At 34.8% G+C, this 27,534-nt stretch overlaps 1 protein-coding gene across 1 annotated transcript in view; it reads right to left on the reverse strand.

Annotated features, from left to right (window-relative positions):
• Csmd3 (CUB and Sushi multiple domains 3) overlaps nt 1-27,534 on the reverse strand; it is a 1,059,412-nt gene that overhangs the window by 78,196 nt on the left and 953,682 nt on the right. The window contains exons 39-45 of the mRNA XM_051202442.1: nt 26,143-26,261; nt 25,446-25,515; nt 22,942-23,058; nt 20,980-21,189; nt 18,377-18,565; nt 17,323-17,500; nt 16,301-16,446 (exon numbers count right to left, since the gene is read on the reverse strand). Coding sequence (XP_051058399.1) covers nt 16,301-16,446; nt 17,323-17,500; nt 18,377-18,565; nt 20,980-21,189; nt 22,942-23,058; nt 25,446-25,515; nt 26,143-26,261 — 1,029 coding nt within the window. The remainder of the gene's footprint in view (nt 1-16,300; nt 16,447-17,322; nt 17,501-18,376; nt 18,566-20,979; nt 21,190-22,941; nt 23,059-25,445; nt 25,516-26,142; nt 26,262-27,534) is intronic.

Consider the following 27,534-nt stretch of genomic DNA (forward strand, 5'->3'; position numbering starts at 1 on the left):
TTCTGAGTAAAACAATACATACACAGAAAAAAAAAAAAAAAACACCATGCCTTACTAAACAAAACAATTAGTTGACAAGAAAGCCGATGGCAGAAAAACATACTCAGAGTCTTTTTAGGTTTAATGAAACATTAATAGAAACTTTGAAAAGAGACTTCCTGAATTTAGATATTATAGAGGCCTCTCTAAAAATAATGAGGCCTGGTATGGTCTCAATATTCTTACAACATTAATAAAAACAATAATATTTCTGGGTGCTGGAGAGATGACTCAGCATTTAAGAGTACTGGCTGCTCTTCCAGAGGTCCTGGCTTCAATTCCCAGTATCCACCTTGCAGATCACAGCTGCATGTTGGATCAGTTTCATGGGAACTGACATTCTCATGAATAGACATATATGCAGGCAAAACACAAATGCTCATGAAATAAAATTATAAAAATCTATTAATAATATTATCTGATTTATGGATATGAATTCTGAACAAAACTTTTTTGTGTGTATGAGTTTTTTGTTGCTGTTGTTGTTTTGACATTGGTTTTCACTATATAACAGCCTGGCTATCATGGAACTTGCTTTGTAGACCAGGCTATCTTCAAACTCACAGAGAACCACCTACCTCTGTCTCCCAACAAAATTCCTTTTGAATAAAGTTTTTCTATCTCCATCTCAGTGATTTCACTAATTCCTTTGAATTCATTTCTAATTTTATGCTTCAATTTCCAAATCTACAACAACAAGCTAATCATCTCCTCTATGATCCTCATTGTCTTTGTCTATCACAGTATATACTTAAAAAGCCACAAAATTGTATTTTATGTATAGTACATATAGTCATGGCTGGTTTTGAAAAGAAGTATTATTCATATTCTAATTTTTCCTTGTTTGAGTCTCCATGTAGACTCACCTGAGGAAGGATAATTGTTTAACTGCCTTTTATACAACCTGATAATTCCCACCTATCACTATGTCGAATTCCACAAATATGAGCTAAATGAATGACAGGTTGTAGGTTTTCTGAATATGCAAAGTCTCAAAACAAACAACTATTCTTTTCAAAAATGTCTCCCAGATTTAAAATTTAAAAATGAGGATACAAAGGATGAAACCATGAGTTAGAAAGTGCCTAAGGTAGCAGCCAAGTAAGATCTTAATGGAAAGATATTCTAGGATAGACCATAGAGTTTTGAATAAGAAATAAGGGTTGAAAGTAGTAGAAGAAATAAGGTTCATCTGTGTGTCCTTTGACATTGATACAAACTACTAAAAATTAGCAAATAGTACAAAGCTTACAAAGTTCTTTTCTTCTCAGTTTCTGAATATCCTCTCCTTGTGATAATTCTAGAATTTAAAGTTTTTGCTGCCAACGACTTAGGGTGATCACATACCATTTCATACCTGCTATGCCGGATTGAATAGAGTACTTTAAACTAGTGTCTTTCTTAGAATCTCAGTTTGTCCTATGAAATGGAGTTAGTGTAAATAGAACTAGTTACATTCCATTGATAACATATTAGGGTGAATTATTAATAAAATAACTGATATCCTTATAAGAAAAACATAATGAGACACAGAGCATGGCTATGCTTCTTCATGAAAAGAATGTGGTGATTTGCATAAAAGCTTAGAAAACAATGCAATGATTATTGACTGATACCCAAATGGTAGGGGAATGCAGGGAACTCATCCAGCCTTCAGGGAAGGCATGGAACTGTTTGAAAACAATCACTCACTTCTGAGACCTCTCCCTGCTTCAATGATTTGGCTTTCTGCATCAATACATTTAATTAAATCAGCTCAACAGACTATATTTAGATACATATTTTTAGATACATATATTTAGATACAAATTCATAAAGGCATATGATATCAATTTTGAAAAGAGGCTATTAATTTGAAGAAAAGCAAAGAAGAGTGTTTGGAAAGGGAAGGGAGAAAGGTTGTAAAACAAAAATAAATTTCAAAAATATACAAAAACTTGGACTGTCTTTAGGGAAATATGAAGGAAGGGAGGGATGGATGAAGGGAGAAAAGTTGGAGGGAAAGAGTGAAATGTGAAGGAAAAGGAACAGGAGAGGGAAGGAAAGAAAAGAAATAAAGGAGTTAGAAATGTAGACATCAAGATAAATTTCTAATCAAGTCAAACACCTGTACACCTTTATAACAGTATCACTTGTGACAATACAATGAGAGGATTACAAGTCCTAGGCCAATATCAAATTAGGACAAGATTATGCAGAAGACAGAGGGGGAAAAGAGAAACTATCTGTTGCTTTAATCCCCCCATAGCTCATAGACTATTAAGTTATTCCAGAAATCCTGTGAAACCCATCATTCATATTATTAAATAGGAATTCAGTGCGTTGTTTGTTTTGTATCTGTCTTACACTTCACTAAACTGTTTATAAATAAACTAGAGAGCACTCAAAGACCTTGCTCCTCAAGCATGAAGACAGGAACTCTGGTCCCCAGAAGCTATGTATAAGCTGGGCAAAGATATCTGGTCAGCTAGTTTGCTGGAATTGATGAAATCTAGAGGCAGTCACAGAGCTTCCTCAAAAGAAAAAGAAAAAGAAAAGAAAAAAAGAAAGGAAAGAAGAAAGAAAGTGGAGAGAGATTGAGAAAGACATCCACTTCTGCCTTCTGCATATGTACTCACACATGTAAATGCTCCCCCTCTCTCCTCCTCTCCTTCTTCCTCCCACCCTGCTTCCCTTCAATCTTCATCCTCCCTACCCCTCCTTCAGTCTCTGTTTTTCTCTCTCACTAACATGTATTTACACACACCACACAGTTTCACACACAAAAAGAAAAGATAGAATTTAGTCTGTTTTCCGGGACTTTGTTCGTCATTGATGAGAATGTAAACTGATAAAACTACCATGAAAATCGGTATGAAAGGTTCTCTAAAAGGAAAAAAAAAAAAATTAAACTACCACATGATCCAACTGCAATATTCTTAAGTATCTATCCAAAGGACAATAAGTCTTATTTGTACATTCATACTTATTGTTTCATAATCCATAATGGCACCAGCCTAGATGTCCACCCACAGAAAATGGATAATAAAAATGTGGTATATGTACATAATATAATTGTACTCAGCCGTAACAAAAAATGACTTCATGATGTATGAAGACAATGGACTGACTGGAAATTGTTATCTTGGGCTCATTCTCCTGGACATAGAAAATCAAATACTGCATGTTTTCTTCAGATAAGACTCCAAGCTTTAAATTAGCATGTTTGTATATATGCATGTGGTATATTTTGCGAAACTAGGAACAAGAACATGAGAATGTTGGGGAAACTTCAGTGAAGACTTGGGAAGGAGTAAGGGGAAGGGAAAAGGGGTTAGCAAAGCATAGGTGACATGGAAGAAGACAGATGATTAAGGAAATAAGGGTGGGACCAGCACAGAGGGGCATGGGACTGGCAAAAAGAGGTGATGTAAGAGAAGTAATAATAAATATGTAAGAAAATACCATCATTAAACATTTCTCTCTACAACTGCAGAAAAATAAATAAGAGCTGGAGTAATTTTCCTAATTTCCCTTTTATTGATTACAGTGAACACACACTGAATGCCATAGGCAACAGACTGAGTTCATATTCCAAGACTGAGAATGCTAATTACTTCTATTATCGCAGTCCCTCTTTTGAGATGTCTGCTTCAATTCCTATGCATCCTCTAGGAAGCTTTTTATTTGACATATGATGCCTTACCCACAGTTTCACTGGGGGAAGATTTGTTAGCCCAAAATTTGTCACTATACTACTTAGAGTTCCACAGTTTTGTACTCTTCCATTCTTAATCTCTCAAATATTACCTCTTGCTCCATAAATAGCTTATATGAGAGTATTTAGCACATCTTTTCTTTTGTATAATTAATACTTAGCATGGCTCATTAGGTTGTTCATCAAGTAAGTTAGTATTGAGTTCATACTGTATGTCATATATGATGACAGAGATGAGAAGTATGCATGAAAAAGGTACTTTTAATATTTCTCATATCCACATTGGCAATGGATAAGAAAGATGTGAATCAAACAACTAAACAGTAGAATTTGACTAATGGAAGCAAACCATGTGTGTGATGGTTGTAATGACATGGTGGTGTGGTGGGGATAGTGGCGGTGCTGGAGTGTGTGTGTGTGTGTGTGTGTGTGTGTGTGTGTGTGTGTGATTGGAAGAAGGAAGAGAAGACTCAGGGAAGAATGAACTTTCCCAAGAAGACAACATGAATAGACACAGAAAAGAAAGCATGATGATAGGGTGTGAAAGGCCTAGGAACAGAAAAACGAAAAACAGAACTGAGCTGGAAAAAAATGAACAAGAATGTGAGGACCAGACCTGAGCCCTGCCTGCCTGATTTTTGACCCCCATCTCCCGGCCTCTGCCAGAGGTAAGTCTAAGACCAGTTCAGGTGAACCCCCCCCCACGCCCACACACACATACCCTTCCCTGGGAACTCCCTGAGTTAGCCACAAATCTTGCTCACACCAAAACCTGTCCCTAGATCGGACAGTCCTAAAACTCTGATCCACATACCACCCCTACCACTCTCACTTCTAGACAGGACCACCAGACAGAAATTTAACAAAGAAACAAAAGAACTAACTGAAGTTATGTCCACTCTCTCTATATCTCTTCAATATTGTACTTGAAATTCTAGCTAAAGCAGTCTAGCTAAAGGAGATCAAGGGGATACAAATTGGAAACAAAGAAGTCAAACTGTCACAATTTGCAGATGACATAATAGTTTACATAAGTGACCCAAAAAACTCTACCAGAGAACTCCCACAGCTGATAAACACCTTCATCAAAATAGCAGGATACAAGATAAACTAAAAAAATCAGTAGCCCTACTATATACAGACGACAAAGGAGCTGAGAAAGAAATCAGAGAATCATCACCCTTTACAATAGCCACAAACAACATAAATTATCTTGGGGTAATGCTTACCAAACAAGTGAAAGACCTATATAGCAAGAACTTTGTGACTTTAAAGAAAGAAATTAAAGAAGATACAGGAAATGGAAAGATCTCCCATGTTCTTGGATAGGTAGGATAAATATAGTAAAAATGGCAATCTTGCCAAGAGCAAATAACAGATTCAATGCAATCCCCATCAGAATACCATCACAATTTTTCACAGACCTTGAAAGAAAATTCCTCAACCTTATTTGGAAAAACAAATGACCCAGGATAGCCAAAACAACCCTGTATAATAAAGAAACTTCCAGGGGCATCACCAATTCTGACTTAAAACTCTATTGCAGTCCTAAAAACAGCTTGTTATTGACCCAAAAAAGACAGGTTGTCCAATGGAATCAAATTGAAAACCCTGATATTAACCCATACACCTACAAACACCTGATTTTTTAAAATAGAGCTAAATTTATGCAATGGAAAAAAAGAAGGTAACTTCAACAAATGGTGCTGGCATAACTGGACAGTGGTGTGTAGAAGACTGCAGATAGATCCATATTTATTCCCATGCACAAAACTTAAGTCCAAATGGATCAAAGACCTCATATAAATCCAGTCACACTGAACCTGTTAGAATAGAAAGTAGGAGTTACCTTTCAAAGAATTTGTATAGGAGATTGTATATAACACCTGAACATAACACCAATACACAAACACTGAGATCGACAATTAATAAATGAGACCTCCTGAAACTGAACAGCTTCTGGAAAGCAAAGACACAGGCAACAAGGCAAAATGGCAGCCCACAGAATGGAAAAGTATATTCACCAACCCCACATTTGACTGCTGTCTGATTTCCAAAATATATAAAGGACTCAAGAACCTAGTGACCAGAACAAAGAATCCAGTTTAAAAGTGGGGTACAGAACTGAAGAGAGAATTCTCAATAGAGGAATCTAAAATTGCTGAAAGACACTTAAGAAAGTGCTCAACATCCTTAGCCATCAGGGAAATGCAAATCATAGCAATTCTGAGATACCATCTTACTCATGTCAGAATGGATAAAATAAAAAACACCAATGACAGTTTATGCTGTGAGGATGGGAGAAAGGAGGACACACCTCTACTGCTGGTAGAAGAGCAAACTCATACAGCCACTTTGGGAATCAGTACTGTGGTTCCTCAGAAAAAAAATGGGAATTCGTCTATCTTAAGATCCAGTAATTCCATGCTTAGGCATATACCCAAAAGATGCACTTTCATACAAGAAGGACATAGTAGCATTATTTGTAATAGCCAGAACCTGGAAGCAACCTGCATGCCCCTCAACTGAAGAATAGATGGAGAAAATGTGCTACATTTACACAATGGAGTACTACTCAGCAGAAAAAAAAAAATGGAATCTTGAAATTCACAAGCAAATGGATGTAACTAGAATAAACAATCCTGAGTGAGATAACTAATCTACCCATAAAAAGACAAATATGGCATTTGCTCTGTGTCTAAAAACTCATGTATGTTTTTTAGTCACAGCACAAATGATTACCAGCCTATAATCCACAGGGCCAGAAAATCTGAGAACTAAGAAGGATCTTAAGAGAGACATACATGGCCCCCAGAGAAGGGGAAAGGGAAAAGATCTCCCAAGCAAATTGTGAGCATGGGGGAGAGGCTAGGGAGTAGAAGGAAAGAGGAGAGGAGTAGTGAACAAGAGGGAGCAGGGAGTCAGGGAAAGAATAGAGGAGAGAGAAAAAAAAAAAAAGAGTACAATAAGAGGGAGTCTTTATTGGTTTTAATGGAAATATGGCACTAGGGAAATGTCCAGAGATCTACAATTATGACTGCAACTAACAACATAAGCAATAGTGGAGAGGCTACTTAAATGCCCTTCCCTGATAATGAGATAGATGACTACTATATATGCCATCCTAGAGCCTTCCTCTAGTAACAGATGGAAGCAGCAACAGACACCCACAGCTAAACACTGACCCAAACTACTGGAATCCAGTTGCAGACATGGATGAGTGATGATCAAAGGGGTCAAGATGAGGCTGGAGAAACCCATAGAAACTGCTGAGAGCTCATGGACTCCAGTCTGATAGCTGGGAAACCAGCATAGGACCAACCCAGACTCCCTGAATGTGGGTGTTTGTTAGGAGGACAAGGCAATCTATGGAATCTCTGATAATGGTTCAGTATTTATCCCTAGTATATGAATGGACTTTGGGAGCCCATCCCACATTGAGGGGTACTCCCTTAGCCTAGACACATGGAGGATGGCCTAGGCCCTGCTCCAAATGATATGACTGACTTTGAAGACTCCCTACAGAAGGCCTCTCCCTCTCTGGGGAGCAGAAAGTGGATGGGATGGGGATTGGTGGGGGAACAGGGGAGGATGGGAGGGTCAGAGAACTGGGATTGACATGTAAAACAAGGTTGTTTCAAATTTTAATAAATAAAATTATCAAACAAAAAAGAATAAAAAAGAGAAGTTAGCAAAAAACGCAAACATATCAACATCCCAGCTGGTGCCAAGGATTCCTCTAGTATACAGTCATAAAATTCTAAAAGGGTTGGCATGTTAATATTGATAACACTGTGAAATATTTCTGTTCTAACAGTTCTTCTAGATTGCTATCACTTCACTTGTGGTGCTATCTCTTATAATTTGTCTTAAACAGAGATGATCTCCCCACTGATCCTATTAGATCAAGGTGATATATGGCATTCTCAGTTTCACAACTTCATTCTCCCTCTGGCAACTTTCATAATATAAAATCCATGAATTTCAATATGAAATTCTTAATGTGAAATCTGTATTGAGCTCGATAGAGTTTCAAGAAAAGTGAGACTTTTGGTAATACTAATAACTTTGGCCTTTTCAAGGGTATAACTGGAGCACAAAATATTCAATAAACAACTAAGAAATACTTATTCTACATAATCCAAAGAAAATGACCCTTAAAGACCCAGCTAGGAAAAATTTCTAGGGGCCCAATCACCAAGTAAGAGTCACTTTTCATAGTTAGCGGTTTCTCATCGCTTGCCGTGGGAAGCAAATGATATTACAAGCATTCATGGTATCACTGATTAGGTTCATTAAAAAAAAAAAAAAAGATAAAAAATTGGAAGAAAGTTGTGTTGCTATGGATCCCAGGAATAATTGGAGGGAGGAGACAGAGGGTGGATATGAAAAATATAAAATATATACTGTATGCAAGTATGAAATTTTCAAACAATAATAAATTTTCAAAAATGAATCTTTTCCTTGTTTTTCCTATTTATAAAATGGACATAAACTGAAGTTGCATTAAAATCCTTTAAAGACTTAGAATGAAGACACACATATCATTTCTATTGAGCCTATCTGCCTCATCCAGTGTTAGCATCAGTATGACTACTAAAGTAATTCTTCAGTTCTACAATATGTAACTTCCATATTAGCTACTCTTCCACATAAACATCAAAATGCTCGCCAACTCCAAACACAGAGCAATAGATTCATTCTGGCTCCACCCAGATTGAGTGTGCTTTAAAATCTCTGAGATTCTGTGCTATTTTACATAGATTTATCATACACTAGAACATGTAAACCAGAAACATATTTTATGGCTGAGCATAACAAAAGTGCATTATATGGTCCTAAAACTAGTGGCTTATCACTGAAAAAAATGCTCAAAAATATTTTTGTGCCAAGAATGTTAAATTTGTGAGGCCCTCAGTGTTACAACATCTCCAGAATCAATCATATAAAGAGGAAACCCATGAGGAATCTTTACCAACTACATATCTAAAAGAAATTAATATACATGATATATAAAGAACAATACTACCAACAAGAGTCAAGATAACATATGTCACAATTAAAAATGGGATATATATATATATATATATATATATATATATATATAGAGAGAGAGAGAGAGAGAGAGGGGGGAGGGAGAGGGAGAGAGGGAGAGAGAGATTATTCACTATAATAAATAGATATGTCTGAGAAATAGTTTAATAAATATTCATCTAGGATGATGGAAACAAGCTCTAGAAAAGACTTTTGGTTACTATTCACAAATTAATTGTAACATTCTATTACTAAAGACAAATCTTACATAGCTCATTGAATCTTGAGTAGTCTAGCTGCTGCCCACATTGAGAGTTCAGGCCCACTGACTAGTGGCCACAGTATTGGGACCTACTCTGCTTTCTAGCAGAGATGAAAGGTAACCAACAAACCAGCATACTTGCTTGCAAGCTATACTGGCATGATAGACCTACAAACATTGTAGGAGTAATCAACTACTCTCTAATTGAACTTAAATATCACTCTATGAAATGGAGGCAGTGTCTCACACTGCTCAGATGTCCAGTAATCTGAGACTTGGATAGTCCATGGACCTAGGGGGAAAAATTGCATTCTATTACTCTGCTAAAAGAACACAGAAATAAAAAAGACTCATAACAACAGTCTGCTACATACAAAGATCAGTGCCTTGCTCATCCATCATCTGAGAAGCTTCCTCCTAAAGTAGATGAGGATTAAAACAGAGATCCTTAACTGAACTATGTGCAGAGAGTAAGAGATTGGGAAACACTTAGAACACTAAATAGGATGTCTTCATCAAACTCTGTCACCCAGGCCTCAAGGAACTATATAGAAAAGGAGGCAGAAAAGTTTAAGAGCCCAAGGACCAGGAGGTCTTATGTGATAGAGTGTATCTTGAAAATCATGAGGAAGCTACTCATAATACCTCAACAAAATCCCTCCCTGGAAAAATGACAATGCCAATAAACATGCTGATGTAGGAAGGAAGAAGCACATGGAGCACTACCCTTAATACAAAGAACTACAGACAACTAACGACTGTTAAGATTGAGAGAATTAGCCTTCCATAGGAATCAACCTCCTAGTTGGTTATCCAGTACCTACAGGTCTGCCCTGAAATCACATTTATGCAGGCAGTACTGAATGTACTTAGTGCACGCACACACACACGTGTGTGTGTGTGTGTGTGTGTGTGTGTGTGTGTGTGTGTTATGCATTTGATAGATAATGGGGGCATAGGAGAAGTTGGAAGGATAAAAGAAAGGAGAAAATTATGTAATTAAATTTTAACTGAAATGTTAAAAATAGAGATGATATTATTATTCTTCAAACCAACAGGACTTCATACTTCACATAAAGCATGCTATAGTTATTTCAGAGAATGATATGAAGGTCTAGTACAAGTATCATCAATTTAACATGGGTAAAAACATACATTATTTCTGAACTGTAAACAACCTTATGTCTCTGTATTTGGGGCTGTGTGGGAGAGAGCAGTTGACCTGGAACAGTAAATGGTGGCAGACAAAGCAACACATCCACCCAGACAGGGGCAAGCAGTATCAATGATGTCACCTCCATTTTAAATAGTCTATGCACATATTTTATTCCAGACATTTCCTGGAGTACTCTGCTTCAAAACTTTCCCAGTTATGACTACTAAGAGAAAAGATGCATACAATATCTCTTTTTGGTTTTCAAATTCACAATTCATCTTCATCTCTATTCTTCTCAGAGGAAGCATTGTATTTGATATGTCATTCAGCTTTAAAGTATCATTTTACTCTTTAACAACAACTTAGAGGCTTTGTATTCTATGTTCCAGTATCTTAGGAGATGGGCGTGATTTAAATAGTGCTGTGTTTAAATGTGCATACATATCTGGTTCCTGGCCCAATACATTTACTTCTTGCAGTCGTTTTAGAATTTCATTCTGACCATATTTTTGGTTATTTTTAATTTCCTATTTTCTCTGCAGTGCAACATCCAAACCCAATTCCAGAAAAGAATGCCACATTTATCTATGTCTATTCAACTGAGCTATTAGAGGCTGTTACAAAAAAGAAAACAGAACTAGGCAAATTGCCATTTTTTTTTTCTCCAAACCAAAAAAAGCACAAGTACATAACCTTTTTTGCTAAGTAAGGACATACTTTTCCTTGTAGATGATCAAAATAATGTTCTCACTCCATTATAGGCACTGAGTCCTGGGTTAGTTCACTGGTGACTCACATTAGGTCAAATACGATTGTCTGTAGATATGAGAAAACTCAGATGGGAGACAGGGAGGTATTGATAATTATGTACTAGGTTTTGCAACTTTTAGCAGTATCATTTTTTAGAATAAACTAAAATTAATTTAAAGTTACATTTGAAAGTGTATTAAGAGTTCTTTAATAAATGCTTTCCAAATTTTAAAGGAGATGGAAAATAGAAATATCCATACGCATACATCTACTTACACACATCACATCTGGCTAAATCCTGCTAAAGAATTAATGTGAACCCCAGAAGTGTTCCTGTTGTGCTTGTGTTGTGTCTAGATGAGGCAGGCTGTCAGAGGGAAGCAAATACTAACCCTTGGCTTAAAGGAGAAGAGGAGAATCTGTGTATTAGAAAGATAAGAGGAAGCAACTTTAATTACTTTATGGAAACCAGGTCACAGAAAGCTCTGGAAACAAAGGTATCAGGAGCTTTCAGAATAGCACAGGAAAATTTCAGCATCTGTTGCAAGAATAGACACCCTCCTATGCCCATGGGTAATTGAAGGTATTGTGACACAGCACTGAGTCCATTAAAGTCTGGAACAAAGGGCGCTGTTCTTTCTGGTTGAATTCCTTGCCCATTAGCAGATAACAGAGAGCATTAGCAGCGATAGTGTTTCCTTTGCAGGCCTCAGTTTCTGCTTGCTGTTCATTTATCACCACAGCCTGTGGGACTTGTGCAATAACATACCATAGCTATCATTAGCTGTAACTCCAACCCACTGTGAATATTCAGAACTGTAATAAAAATGTGGATATCTGGAGCTGACATGTCTGATGGGAGCTGCCTTCTAGTGAATAGAAAGAGTTTCACTAAGAATGGACAGCAGACAATGTAATTATTTGACCCTATTGGAATAAGATGCAAACAAGTCCTTGCCATAATAAGAATTACCAAACCAGAATACTGTTTAGGCCATAGCTTTTGGGCAAGCTTGTTCTATATCAGCTAATGTGACAGAATGTTATACCCATACCAATTACATATGTGGACATTATTCCACTATCAAGGAAAACAAAAGATGTACTAAGATGCCTGATTATAAAACTACTCTAATTTGGGGGCAGCACCTAATCCAGAAAAGATTTATGTTGCTATGAATCTTTCCAGCAAACCACCTCACACAATTCACAACATATTACTCATCTTGCTAGAGTGGGTTTTGAGATGCCATAGTGTCCACCATTAATGAACTGTCCCCCTAAATAAAGCAAGTCAGTCAACTCAATTCTGTTTAATAAAAGCTATGCTGATGATGATCTTTGACAGTAAGATAAAAAATAGCAGACATAGTGATGAATATATTAACATAAAAAGCATATAGCATATGCTTTTGATGAGACATCTACTTACTGGGTTCATTTTTACTTATCTAAATAATAGTAAATGGAATTACATTTTGCTTATACAGTGGGTCTATGTAGTTATAATTAGGTTTGGACACTAAGTTTACATATATACATACACACAATCCATTTTAATATCCACATTCTTTCTACATTTTAAATATCTAAATATGAAATCTTTTATAATTACTGTTTTCTCCTCTGTTGGTCTCTAAGTCTCTCTTTGTCTTTCTGTCTGCCCCTTTCTACCTCTGTCTCTGAATCTTTGTCTTTGTATGTTTGTCTTTCTTTCTCAACTGAAATGTAAGTATAGGTCATTTTTCTACCTTGTATAAGGCAAAGAAAGGGGTCATGCAGTTAAAATCATCCTAAAATATTTTGTATTTTTAGTTGTGATCATATCCTTTAATGGCTGAGCCTTCTTTCAATAAGCATTACTTCAGCATAAGTCTGATTCCTGATTTATTTTTAACAGAACAGTAGCCAGAATACCTTGGGTAAACCATCCTGAACAAATGCAGCAACCTGTCATTTACATGGCAGTCACTGCCCTACACACAGCCTGTGGATCACAGTGACAGAAACATTGACACATTTGGAGGTCATGTTAATTAAGTAGGGTATTTTATGAAAAACGGAGAGAACAATAAATTTTCAGCTATTTTATTGTTGTCTTTAATTTCTTATGAGAAAAACCATTCTTTGGAGACAGACTGACCTATTTCTACTTACATTCTATGTCTAGTCTATAAATCCATTCCAGCATGTGGATTGAGATTATGCTTCACTACTTATTATGTATTTTTTCATTAACCTTTAAAATTATTAACACCAGATTAATAACATCTCAATGTAAACTAGAAATAAATAACATAGAAAGCCAATAGTATGGTCCAAGCATGCCGTGTTTTTACTGAACTACATTATTAATATTACAATAATGATCATATGATGTCACTGATAGCAAAGGCTACCAATTAAATGGATTTTATACAGTTTACACTCAAGAGGTCATTGCATAATATGTATTTTTTATCATTTACCATAGGCCAACTTCATGTTGATCCTGTAATAGATATCTAGGACTTCTCTAATTAATTGTAGGGAATTATGGTTGCAGTAATGGAGAGGAAAAAAAAAAAAAAACATCTCCTCAAATGAAGAGGACCTCAAGTATAGTTCTTTTTGTATAATTTTTTTGTTTGCCTTTTTGGGGGATTTTTTGTTGTTGGTGGTGGTTTGTTTGTTTTGATTTTTCAAGACAGGGTTTCTCTGTGTAGCCCTGGCTGCCAGAAACTTTCTCTGTAGATCAGGCTTGTCTTGAACTCAGAACTCAGAGATCTACCTGCCTCTGCGTCCCAAGTGCTGAGATTAAAGTTATGTGCCACCATCTGGCTTTTTTTTTTTTTTTTTTTTTTTTTTTTTTTGTCCCTAAAGTGTTTTATTTACTTATTTGTTTTTGCTTTTTGGCTTCTTGGTTGATTGGTTGGGTTGGGTTTTTTGTTTGTTTGTTTGGTTTGGTTTGGGTTTGGGGGTGCTTGTTTGTTTTATTGCTTATTTGCTTATTTATTTTAATTATTTAGTGAGTTGGTTTGGTTTCATTTGGTATGGTTTTGTAAGACAGGGTTTCTCTGTGTAGACCTGGCTACTCTGGAACTTACTCTGTAGACAGGCTGACCTAGAATGCACAGAGATCATCTTGCCTCTGCCTCCCAAGTGCTGGAATTAAAGGCATGTCTTGCTGTGTTTTGTATTGTAGTCAATACATATAACTTTCATTTTTAAAGGTTTTTATGAATGCTGTTTTTGATCTGAAGAAAATTTTGGATGGTAATGGGAAATGTTTTATAGAAGACAAGCTGGCTATATCTTGTAACAGAAGAAGAATAAAGAGGGGGAAACCTATTACTTTTTAAAAATACCAAAATACATTAATAACTAAATCCTAAATGAGCAATATAACTGTAAGAAAATGCATGAAAATCTTGAACTGTCAAATTAATAAAGTGAACATATAATACCCCCCCAAAAATGACTTATAAGACAGCAGGGGGCATAGGGATCTTTATAATCAACAGAATTTAAAGAAAAGGAAATAGATGTATTAATTTAGATGATACTTTTAGATTTCATTAATTTATTTCATATTTATGGGATTCTAGCTGAATGTCTGTGCATCATGTGTCTGCCTGGTACCTGAGCAGGTCAGAAAAGGGTTTTGAATCCCCTGAAACTCTAGTTATGAATCATCGTAAGCTGTCATGTGGGTACTGAGAATAAAATGTAAGTCCTCTGCAAAAACAATGTGTTCTTTTAACCACTGAGACATCTTTCAAACCCCTATTTAATTACCAAAAATAAAAACAAATAATTACCTATCTTGTAATTTATAAAATAGAAATACAAATTCGGGCCATTTTGATGGCTTAGGGTTTTTTGTTTTGTTTTGTTTTTTTCCTTTCTTATTTTACATATCAATCCCAGTTCCCTCTCCCTCCCTCTCCTTCCCAACCATGCTTTCCCACCCCCACTCTTCCAACCCTCTCCATTCCACATGGAGAGTAATGCCTTCCAGGAGTGGTCAACAAAACCTGTCAAGTCATTTGGAGTAGGGACTAGGCCCTCCTTCCTGGATGATTTAGAGGTTTAAGGCACTTGACACCACACTTGATGACCTGGGTTTGTCTCAAGGATCCTATAGGACTGGAGAGACAAAATATTCCCACAGGGGATCCTCTGATCACCACACACACACACACACACACACACACACACACATGCACACACAAAAGGGTGAATAAATACTAAATGGAAAGTAAATAAATAAATACATAAAAATAAAATCAGCAAATGAGTAACTTTCAATGACTAAACCATCTCATTCTAATAATGAGCAAAGTAGGAATGCTTAATGAGAAAAGGTAACAAGCCATGTGGATAAGAAATATGGGTTAATTTAAGATGTAAGAGCTTGTTAGTAACACCCATGAACAATAGGCCAAACGGTTTATAATTAATATAAGCCCCTGTGTGTTTATTTGGGACTAAATGGCTGCAGGGGCCAGCAGGACAGCAATATCCATCTACATTAAGCTATGACATATTAAGGTGTATACTAATATAATCAGCAAAGTGCTGTTGTCCAGTTTTAATAAAACTTTTACACATTTAATTTAGTAGATTATAAACCCCATGAAACAGTTTTGATATTCTGACAATGTTATGTAAAGCAGGATGTGTTTTTGTAAGACGATGGTCATAAGCCATAAAAATATGCAATTGCTATAAATAAACATTTGTTGTTTACAATGAAAATGATTGGAAGCAGAGATAATATCTTCTCAAAAAGTGAATGTTCTGAAGATAGTACTCAGAACAAATCTATATAACTAAATAAAACTGAGACCCCGTAAGTAATTTCATAGGGATAAAAGCTGTGAACTTAATGACCTGGTATCATAATCTAAAAGCGTAAGATTCTTGCACAGATACAGCTTTGAAACAAGAGCATAAATGAATGAGTAATGTGATCCAGAGCATAAAGATATTAGATGCTAATTTTGGAAAAATTCACAGCAGGTTGACTAGATTAAACATTTTTCGTACAGAGAATCTATTGCTGTCTCCAAATTACATGCAGTAAAATATGAACAGCTGGTTCTCTTTTATTGGTTTCCATGCAAAATGATTATTTTCCGCTGGGTAATTACTGGCTGATTTATTTCCTATATCCATTTGCTCACACATTAATGTCCCTAAGTACTTAGAGGAGGTCATGGTTTGCAAGTAAATGTGTTTGAAATGCATAAGTTACACTGATGGTCAAAGTGTCAGATTTTAATACATTTTCAATCATTGGATAAATATATATCACATTCAATTTTTCAGGACAATTTAAATGTACCAAATGAAATAAAAACACTTAGATAATACCAACCATGATAACTGAGCACAAAAAAGCCACTTGTTGTGAAGTCACTGTGGAATTTGATTAGGATCTGATTTGAAGTGCTGTACACTGATTCCAACGCGGTGTTGCCACTGAACTGGCCAATCTGGGGTGAATTTTGGTCAGGTCCATCCCTATCAGAAAGGAATCAGGAAAGAGAGAATGGTATTGATGGTTAATAGAGTTTTGAGTAAATTTTGTGAAGGTATTGAATATAATCACATATAATAATCACATTAAGAGCAGAGTAAAATACCCATTAAATAAATTTAAAAAAAAATGATATTGGTATGCCATGTACCTACACAAATGATAACATACCAAAATATGAGATGCCAAAATGGGTTGTGTTTGTACCTAAATGAAATGTCCCTGTATTAATGGTAATCAGTGAACTGACTTTAGTTTTTAACCAGCAATAAGAATTTCTTAAAGCTTGTGGTGACTTCTGTTACTTTCTTTGACAGCAATCTTGAGAATCATAGGCTGTTGCAATTAGTGTTCCTGCAACTCACACACGGTTCCTGTTTGTGATTAATTCAAAGGTTTTCTTTTTACTTTTAATAAAGTTGCTTCAATTGATATAATAATAGTACAATTATTATATGATATAAGAAATTATTATGACAAGAATTTAATAGTCATATAATATGATCATGATCTGGATAGAGGATCTTAAATTTCACTAGATTTTATTAATACAGGGCTTCCTTAAACATATTATGGCAATTGCCTGCCTTATACATTTTCTAATAATGACTTCAATTTTTTTCACTCATGAAGCTTCTGCTAATTTATAGGACAATATTCTAAAATATATTTGGCATGTTTATATCACTTCAAAAAAAAAAAAAAAAAAAAAAAAAAGCCATACTGCCTCCCTCAGTTAGCATAGCATGCCACTTCAAATGTCAGATGGAAGTCTGTAATAAAATAAATTGTGATTCATTTTCATCTTGACCTAATTGCATTCATAATTTAATCAAGCAAAAACAACAGTACTGACTTACCATACAGTAATGAAGTCGTAGATGGGTTCTGTTTGAAGAACAGTAAAATTGATGTAGATTCCATTCCCTGGGGGGACTCTCACAAGCCAAAAGCAGTCTTGGAAGTTTGGATACTCATCGGGGTAACCAGGAGAATAAATGGTCCCGTTCATTGCTGTTATATTCCCACCACAAAGAGCTATGGGAAAGGATCCATAAACAACTTTTAAATAACAAACTTGTGCCAGATAAATGACACCGCCATCATAGTTCTTCAGCAGTTACAGCACATCTGTTTTATCTTATTAAGAGAAAATGTACAAAATGTAGTCGTTTTAAAAAAATATTTTTCTGTTCTTTTATTTTAAATAGAATTTTGTTCCTTTTTTCTAAGATTTATTTACTTATTATGTATATAGTAATCTGCCTCCATGTATGCCTGCTGGCCAGAAGAGGGCACCAGATCTCATTATAGATGGATGTGAGCCACCCTGGGTTTGCTGAGAACTGAACTTAGGACCTTTGGAAGAGCAGCCAGTACTCTCAACCTCTGAGTCATCTCTCCAGCCCCCTAAAATATTTTTTAACATGAGGTCTGTGACATATCTGTTGTCCTCGGTGACCACAAAATTCGTTAATCATTTAAACTAATGAACATTAATGCACACACAACTTTTCTCTTATATATACATATAAGGGTAGACAGATTGCATTTTTTATTTTCAATATTATTTTTATAGAATAGAACTTAAAATAAAAAACTGTTTCTTGATTCTGTTAACCATACTAATGCTAAAAACAAATGATCCTTTTCCCTTCCACATACATAAGAAAAGTTCTAAAGTGATTAAAATGTTAATAGACATGGCTTCTACTCTCACTGGAATGTTGCTATTATTACTAATGTAATATATATTCAGTGTGGGAATTTTGTTGTTTGCCATTATTATAAATTCCTTAACTGAAAACAAAAATATGCAGTCATGCTTTATGGGATAAAACAAGTAAGAATGTCACCAAAAGAACTGCTAAGAAGTGACATCATCTAAAATAATATTTCATTTTAAAAGCATACCTTCACACCTTGGAAGTGGATGATTCCAATTCCGACTAACTCCGTGAAGACATGTGAGAGCGGAGTTGCCAATCAATGTGTATCCTGGGAAACATTCAAATGAAATGGTTTGACCCACAGTAAAATCATTGCCAATTACAAACCCATTGCGAAACGGGCGAGGATCAGGACAGCTTTGCAACTGGTAGGCTAGAAAATAAAAATGAAAAAGAAGGACATTTACCTTTCCTTATTTTCAAAGACCACAAATGGTACTATTAACTTAGTAATCTATAGGATAACTGCTCATGGTTATTTATTATATAAATACTGATTAGGGCTATGGCAAAGATGTCAGAGACAGCATAATGAGAATTTCTTCTCATATCTATAATTTTCATATTTAAAATGAACCCTGCCTTAGCCACTGTTGCAATTTATCTAAATTGTGGCCATGGATAGAAATGTAAACTCTTCTTACAGCCACAATTTTAATCAAACATATTATGATTCCCTAAATAGAATTGTAGTTGCTTCTTGGTTATGCCATTGTAAATGGAATAGAATAACTACATACATGTAAGTCTAATTCTCAGTCTTTTGAAATTCAAAGTAGTTTCTCTAAATGAACAGCATGAAGTATCTCTGCCAAACTTTATATTTTGATTATTGTGAGTTGTTTAATATTGAAATATATGTGTTATTACTCTTTTCATTTTGAATATGATAATATTTTCTTTTTGTTAGTATTTGGCGGCAGAGCCTCTCCTATTTCCTTTCATGGTGGGGTGGTTTTTAAGCAGTATTTAACACATTTTGTGGTTATGAATTGCATAAAATCCTAAAAGTATTTGATGACTTATAATTTACATCAATTAGTAACATAAATTCCAAGGAATCCAACATACTCGTCTAGCTATGTCTGCACCAGGTATTCAAATGATACACATATGTTCATGCAAACAAAATACTTGTATACATAAATAAATACTCAATGATCCAAATAGAATTTATCACACACATGGTTCTGAGTTGCCTAGTAGCACAGAAGAGTTAAAAAAAAAAAAAAAACTCTGTTTTTAAAAATACACATTTACCCATGTGTTGGTGGTGCATGCCTTTTATCCCAGCCCTCGGGAAGCAAAGGCAGGCAGATCTCTATGAGTCTGAGACCAGCTTGGTCTACAGAGTTGGTTCTGGGGCAGGCTCCAAAGCAATACAGAGAATCCCTGTCTCAAAAACCAAACAATGACAACAAAAACATATTTGTTGAAAATTAAAGCTAGTTCTGATGGGAGATGTCATTCTGTAAATATGTTTCTCATACTGGCTAATGAATAAAGCACTGTTGGCCAATAGGAAAGCAAGATAGGTGGGACTAGGAGACGAGGAGGAAAGAGGAAGTAGGAAGGAGGAGTCAAGATGGAAGACGGACAAAGCAGAATGCTGGCGGGCTCTCCAGTAAGATAAGACTACGTGGAGATTAATAGAAATGGGTTAATAATTAAGACAGAGCTAGCCGATATGAAACTAGAACCTGGCCAACAGCTTTTTATCTAATGCAGAATCTCTGTGTGTTAATTGGGGTTGGCCGGGCAGCAGGATCAGACCAGCGGTGGGTAGAAAAATCATACTCCTTACATAATTCTACATTTCATGGAGATGGTGAAGTGTAGTTACTGGTGTAGGCATCTAAGGAAAGTCAATAAGCAATTCAAAGATCCCTGAACTCAAGGGGCAACTCCAAAAATATCACACATTTATGACATCCTTTAATAACTAGGCAAAGATGTAACATAATTTTACCATTTCTATACATCTCAGTCATTACAACTATTTTGTGTAAATTAACATTTTAAGTTTTAACATCAATCTAATAATGCTTAGATTTATAAGATCAGAGGTAATATAGTAGGTAAATATATTTAGTAATCATTCATGATATACATAATGGTATATACTTTATAATCATTTTATCACATCAAATTCAACTTGAGTTTCAGGAATATACTACCCATAACAATATTATACTGCTGAGGAAATGGAGTAGACCCATAATACAGTAGCTTGAACAGGGAGAATTTTAGCCCAGCTCAACTTCAGTCTAGGGCTTTCCCTCAAAGGGGATAAAAATGTTTTTCAAAATCATTCAATGTTTATTTAAACATGTACCTAATATAATATGGCCTTCATTTGTTTGCTTTATATTCTTATGTCAATATAACAAAACAATGTCATTCTACCTCAAAATAAGTTCACGTGTAACATAAGGTCAAAAATAACTTTCAACATTCACTTTCACTTAAAAATAAAAAAAATGTATCCTCGATGTCAAGCTTTCACTTTTAAATTATTTTGTATTGCTTAATATAATCATGACTTACATAAATTAATTTTTCCTAGTATTTTATGAGTTCTCAGAAAAAAAAATGCATGAGTGGAGTACATGGTATTTTTTAAATCTTCCCAACTGAAGCTTGTTTGGTTTTTCCTTCATCTCCTAAAATGACTACAACCTGCTTATATTAAGTTAAATAGCTCCTGAGACGCTGTCCAGACCCTTGCATATGCTCACCCATATTGCTACCACTGAACTACCTTTCATGTTTTATCAATCATCTTACCTTGATACACAATATGGAAACCCTGTTTGTTCTGTGAATAGTCACTGTGGAAATACAAGCTGGTTTCATGGGTTGTGCTAAACAGGGAAGATGGTGTTTGAGGACCGCTAAGCCGGCCAATAACAGTACTAGTTTCTGAGGATCCACTCCGTACTTCCAAGTAATCATGTATGGTTTCAGTAGAAAAATTTACAAACTGGAGATGTACACCTAAGGAAGGAAGAGCAAACACAATGCTAGTTGGAATTATTGCACACATGTGTAAACAGAAACACACACACAAATGTTCATTTTTGTACCTAGATATGTTTCCATTTATTTAAGAAGGCATATTCACGTGTTCATGGTGATACATGCTTGCAACATTTGGAAGGTAAAGGCAGCAGGACTAGGAGTACAAGGCTACCTACGCTGTAGAGTGAGTACAGTGCCAGTTAAGGCTGCACGATACTGCCGAAAAACTAAGCAACATATCTGAACTCTGAGCTTGCTGTAAACAAAAAGCTTTGCTAAAGTTCTTCAGTGAGTACATGCTCATCCTAGGCTTCTAAGAGTCAACAGACATTAAATTCAATTGTTAGATATGTAATACCACTTTGTAGATTTAAATTATGACTTAACATATGGAGATAAAAATGTGATAAATTTAATAATTTCCCAAAACAATAGGCTTATCTGTGTACTACTTGTTTATGATAGTAAGAAAAGTTACAAAAATAATGTCACACAATGTTAGGTTTACCCTCAATGCATGCTTCTATCTCAGACTATTTGCATAACACACGCCATGTATTTATACAACCATCCTAATTCTGTAAATAATCCAAATGAAGTAGAATGTGTATGTCAAACAGTTGCATGTACTTCAACGGTCACTGCAGTTTTATTTTCAAACACCAGGAAGTGAGGTCAATCTACATATTTAGTGCATGATAAATGCCTAAAGAAAATGTGGTGTGTGTTTATACACAGGAAATACTGTTTATGAGTAAGGAAGGAATTCTTATCATTTTTTGGCAACACAGATATCAGATGATCTTGGAGCACATTGTGTTAAATGGAATCAACCTGTCATGGGAAGACACAAGTCACATGATCTCACTGAACCTGAGAATCTGAACTTAAATCAGCAGAGAGTAGAGTGTGCTCCTTGAAAGCCAGGGAAGAGAGGAGACAGGGAATGTGCTACAGTTAAAGTACATCAATGTCAGATAAAAGGAAATTGGAGAGGTACATTTTTCTACATGGTGACTGGAAGTAATAATATAATATTATGTTCTTTTATTTGTGTGTTTGTTTTTCTTATTTTACATATCGATCCCAGTTCCCTCTCCCTCCCTCCCTCCTATGCCCCCTGACCCTCCCCCATCCCATTCCCCCACCTAAAAGTGCTAAGAAAATAAAATTTAAACTGCTACTTTTCTTAAAAATAAGAAAGCCTTGTGCATAATGACAGAACAAACATCAATTTGATTAATTTACTCTTTTTATGATATATTCCTATTGTGAGACATCATGTTTCATATATATATGTGTGTGTGTGTACACACATACATATATATTTATGTATCACTTACAAAATAAAAGTTAAAAAACACCTATGTATCTTTAAATAATGACATAACAGACATCAATTTGATTAATTTATCCATTTGATGATATATTAATATTGTGAGACAACATGTTTCATATATATATATGTAAATATGTATATATGTATCACTTCAAAATAAGAGAGAAAAAACACCTATATCTCTTTAATTATTATAACAACAATCCAAGTAAACTATATTTTGCTGAAATAAAAATTATAAAATTATATTCTACAATAAATATAATTTAATATACTTGTGAATAGAACTTCAACTTGTAAATATTTTGCATGGTCTTATTGGACATATATACTTCTTAATGCATTTGCATTAATAAATATTGAGACTTCTTTTGTATACTTATATATACCAAAGCCGATGGGCAGCTTTATTGTCCATGTGCAATCCAAGCTGCTCGGATAGTTTCCAGGAAATCCAGGGCTGAGGATCACGCCACTGAAATCTGACATGGCACCACCACACTGGGCTGCAGAACAACAGGATTCTCATGTAAAGCAGAATTATGATATATATTTCTGCATCAGAAAAGCATTGCAATCACTTTAAGTCTTCAAAAAGGGTCTAAAGGAACACCATTTGATAAAATTAAGTATAGTCCTAATTCTTTTTGCAAATGTTAGTTAATTGGCAATTCACTTTTTTAAAATGGCAAAAACGGCATAATTACTCAGGAAAAAAAAGTGAGGCTTAAGTCAATTATTGTTCGGGGAACAGCAGTTCGCATGTAATGAATACACTTTAAGCAAAAAGGACATGCTCCTTTCAGAAGTGGAAAGCAAGCAGGCAGCTTGTTGTTATTTCTTAAGTATGTCTACTGCTGTTCCAAGTCCTTCCATAAATGAAGTCATTTAGACTAAAAGAAAGTCAACTGTTTCAGCTGTCAGTTCCGTATTAAAGAGGAAGTCGTCTTCATAACCTTCTTTTTCCTGTTTGTAAGAAAGCTCAATAAAGAGCTTTAAGAAAACTGTTAGCTTCATTCTATCCCAAAGGAATCAAAACAAACAAACACAGAATATAAACAAAGAAACACATAGATTTGAGAATTTAGTCAGATACAAGAAGTAATCCTGTGTTGGAATCACCTTGGAATTACTATTGATAATCTAAGGGAACATTATAAAGTGGTAAATTGTTAATTTCATTTTGTCCATAAGTTGGATATAATTATTTAATGTATATTAAAGAATATTTTATTTTAGAAGCCATTCCTTACTCTAAATGTGCAGATTCAGCATGCTTTCTTAGTTGATATATAAGTATAAGACTATTAATTGTTGTATAAGAAGTCAAATTTAATGGCTATTACCTAAATATTTATTTTTAATTTTGATTTAAGGTTTCAACCAGTATATATTCAAATTTGGGTTGTATTTCATAAATACGGATCCATAAAATGTTTTATCTATGTGTAATGTCCAATAGCTAGTCTGAAATGTATACTCTAAAATATATGGTCTCCTTTTCTCTTTCTATACATATAGATGTATACAGATTCAATATTCTTATAAACTGTTCTTTCAAAGTTGAGTTACCATTAAGTTCTAAAATGATTTTCTTCCTTTGAACTGTCAGTTCACTGGTCACTAAATCAAACTTTTACAACATGTTAAAAGTTAACAGCATCTCTGCTTCTGGACTGTGATGGAAGATATCCAGGTGCTGCATGCTCCTGTCTTGAGTTTCCCACCATAGAAGACAATTTATCTTCAAGCTATAAATTAAATAATCCTTCTCTCCCTTAAACTGCTTTCAGCAGAGTATTTTTAGAAAAAAAAAAAGAAAAGAAAGAAAGAAAACTTTGTTCATTGTCTTACTAATTCTGGCCATTGTTCAGTTTCAAACACCTTAATTGTCTGCCATTTATAACCCAAGCTTACTGTGTAAAACATAAGCAGTAAAGTTAAGAACACAAAAAGTACCATCCTCAAAATATAACACTCACAAATAAACCATTCAACTCGTGTTTTCTTCCTAAGCTTATGTATTTCTGTGTGTATATGACAAAGATAGCACAACACTGTGAATTGTTTTAAATTTTCTTATATGTAGTTTTATATGATACATTTATTGCTAGTCATTAATATCCCAGCATCTTGTTTATTAGAATTTTAAAGCAGCTCATACACTACTTTAAAACCCTTAACTTGTATTCCACTACAATAGCTACCAGTGAGTGTATATGAGCCAATTTCAGAGCTAAACACTTTAATCACATTCTACCTCATATCCTCAAAAAGAAACCTGAAAGGCAAGCCATTACTATTTACTTCAGCAGGGCAGCAAACAGAAACTCAAAGAAGACATTACAAAGCTACTTTGCATTGAACTGACATTTGAATACACTAATGCTGGACGTCAAAGTCTGTTAAGTATCCCATGTGTTTCATTACATTCAACATATACATTGAAGTTTAAACTCTGTACTTCAACACTTCAATTTTATTTAAAGTGTTACTGCTATACCATATTGGATTGGGGATTTTTTTTTCTTTTTGTTTGTTTGGTTGGTTTTTGGTTTTTTTTTTTTGTTTGTTTGTTTGTTTGTTTGCTTTGTTTTTTGCCTTTTCCTTGAAAATTAGCAATAGGATATTCACTTATTATTCTGAGTTATTTGTCACTTTTATGGCATGTTAAGAAAATGACAAAGAAATAAAAGTAAATTTATTTTATTTTCTCACCCACTGATGTGTATTTAGGGTTAAAAGTTGTAAACATTTAGGATTAAAAAAGAAAACATTATTTGTCAAAGTGTCTTTCTATAAAAGACAGAGAAAGACAAAACAAGTTAGAAGATGGGTAAAAAAAAAGTGAAAATCTTACATTTGAGAAAAATTTTACAGTCTTTTCACTTACCTAAACAAATGGGGATTGGGTAATTCCATCTTCTTACAGGTCCAGGCATACATGTAATATGAGAATGACCCTACAACAAATGAGACAATGTAGTTCAGTACACACAAAAGACTGAAAGGAATGTAGTGTACTGAATGATTAATGTAATATATACAAGAAGGTAGAGTAGACACTGTCACTTTTATATCTGTGAACGTAAGCATTACTTAATAGAGGTAAATTCACATACTTGGTATAAAATTTGAAATAACTACAAAGTCTCAATAGAAAAATACACTTTGTAAGCACAGAATTGTGTTTTTAATATTCTTCTATCAAAAGATGGTCCACTATTAATAAAATGGCTGGAATTACTGTGTGCGTAGTGCTTCATAACACATTGGGAGAATATGTAAGGTGAGATACATAAAGAACTCTCATAGTTATTTTTTAAAATGTTTTAAAGCTTTAAAGTGTATAACATTTCATAAGTATTTTTTACTTATCCATACAAGAGTAACTTGATTCATTACAGCAATTTCTAAGATGCATATTTTACATATGAATTAAGCATTGTTTAGTTTAAGACCAATCAAAGTAGCTATAAATCACAATTATGCCAAAACCTGTGGACTAGCAATTACTGATTTGTTGAAATATCCCATAACCACTAGGATGATAGAATCTTGAAAAGATTCAGGTTTTATAACTGACTTACTTGGAGAGAGTAGCCTTGATCACATTGGAAAGACACCACATCACCAACCATGTATCTGTCTCCAACTTTTATTCCACTACTTGGAGTTTGTGGCTCAGGACAGGAATCCAAACCAATTGCTAAGATTAGTTAATGAGAATAGTATGAATAACTTACGATTGATGACTATTTCAATTATGCATATTGAGTGGCCTAAATTGTATACAGATACAGTTTAGTTTTTTTTATTGTATGTTTTATTATTTAAAACTACTTCAAGTTTAAAAATACTTTGATCATATATTTTCCCACTCTGGAGTCCTTCCAGATTTTCTCCGCCTCCTTACCCACCCAAGTTTTTCTGTTTCTAAAGACAAACTCTCACTACAACAAGGAAGCCCACAAAACCAAGCAAACAAAATGAAACTATATCCAAAAAAATAAAACAACAAACTGTAACTAAGTAAAGCTTCTCTCTCTCTCTCTCTCTCTCTCTCTCTCTCTCTCTCTCTCTCTCTCTCTCACACACACACACACACAAAAAAAAAAAAAAACCAAAAACTGTGGAGTCTGTTATATGCTGGTCAACTACTCCTCAACATGAGAATTAACCTGGAGCTGTAGATTTACCTATGATACTCTATTAGAGAAAACTGATATTCTCTCTCAGAGCAGGTATAACTGACAGGTGAGGGAGAGGATGAAGTAGAAAAAGCATTTGAAGCCAGCCTAGTCTACATAGGTAGTTCTAGGACAACCAAAGATACACAGAGAAACCCTGTCTTGATGCTGAGTGGGCAACAAAATACCAGAATCCCTGATAAGAGATACTATCTTTTATGAATTTTCTATAAAAGATAGGGAAACTACATCTATGAAATCTCAAAAATATGGTCACATCAACAAAACATTCAAAGAGATAAAACCAGCTGACATGCTGAAGTGGATTGGGGAACCCATACAAGACCCTTTCCTCCACAAAGAGCTGTCGGCAATTAATTGCTGCTGAAAGAGGTTGAATTCCATATTACTAGTGATGGACTCCCTAAAGAGTTATCTAATCATTAGTGGTCAGCCAAAAACTATGAGAAAACACCAAATGAACTCAGGTGGCTGTATTTAAACATGCACATGTATTTATTTATTTATGTGTGTAAATAGCAATAGACAAAATTGATCCATAAATTTGTAAAGGAGTTGGAAATGAACAGGCCTTGGAAGTGGGAAATGGAAGAGTAGGAATGAAGTAAACTAATGCACACATAAATGAAATTCTAAAAAAAAAACTATTTTCATGCATATTACTTTGTTGTTGTTTACCCATTTTTGCCTTTCCTTATTTCTCTTCCCAACTAACAGACTCCACACCTCCCACCAAAGTTCTTCCCTTGTACTTTCATGACACATACTTCG

Source organism: Phodopus roborovskii, unplaced genomic scaffold (genome assembly GCF_943737965.1).
Source record: "Phodopus roborovskii unplaced genomic scaffold, PHOROB, whole genome shotgun sequence".
NCBI classification, from domain to species: domain Eukaryota; kingdom Metazoa; phylum Chordata; class Mammalia; order Rodentia; family Cricetidae; genus Phodopus; species Phodopus roborovskii.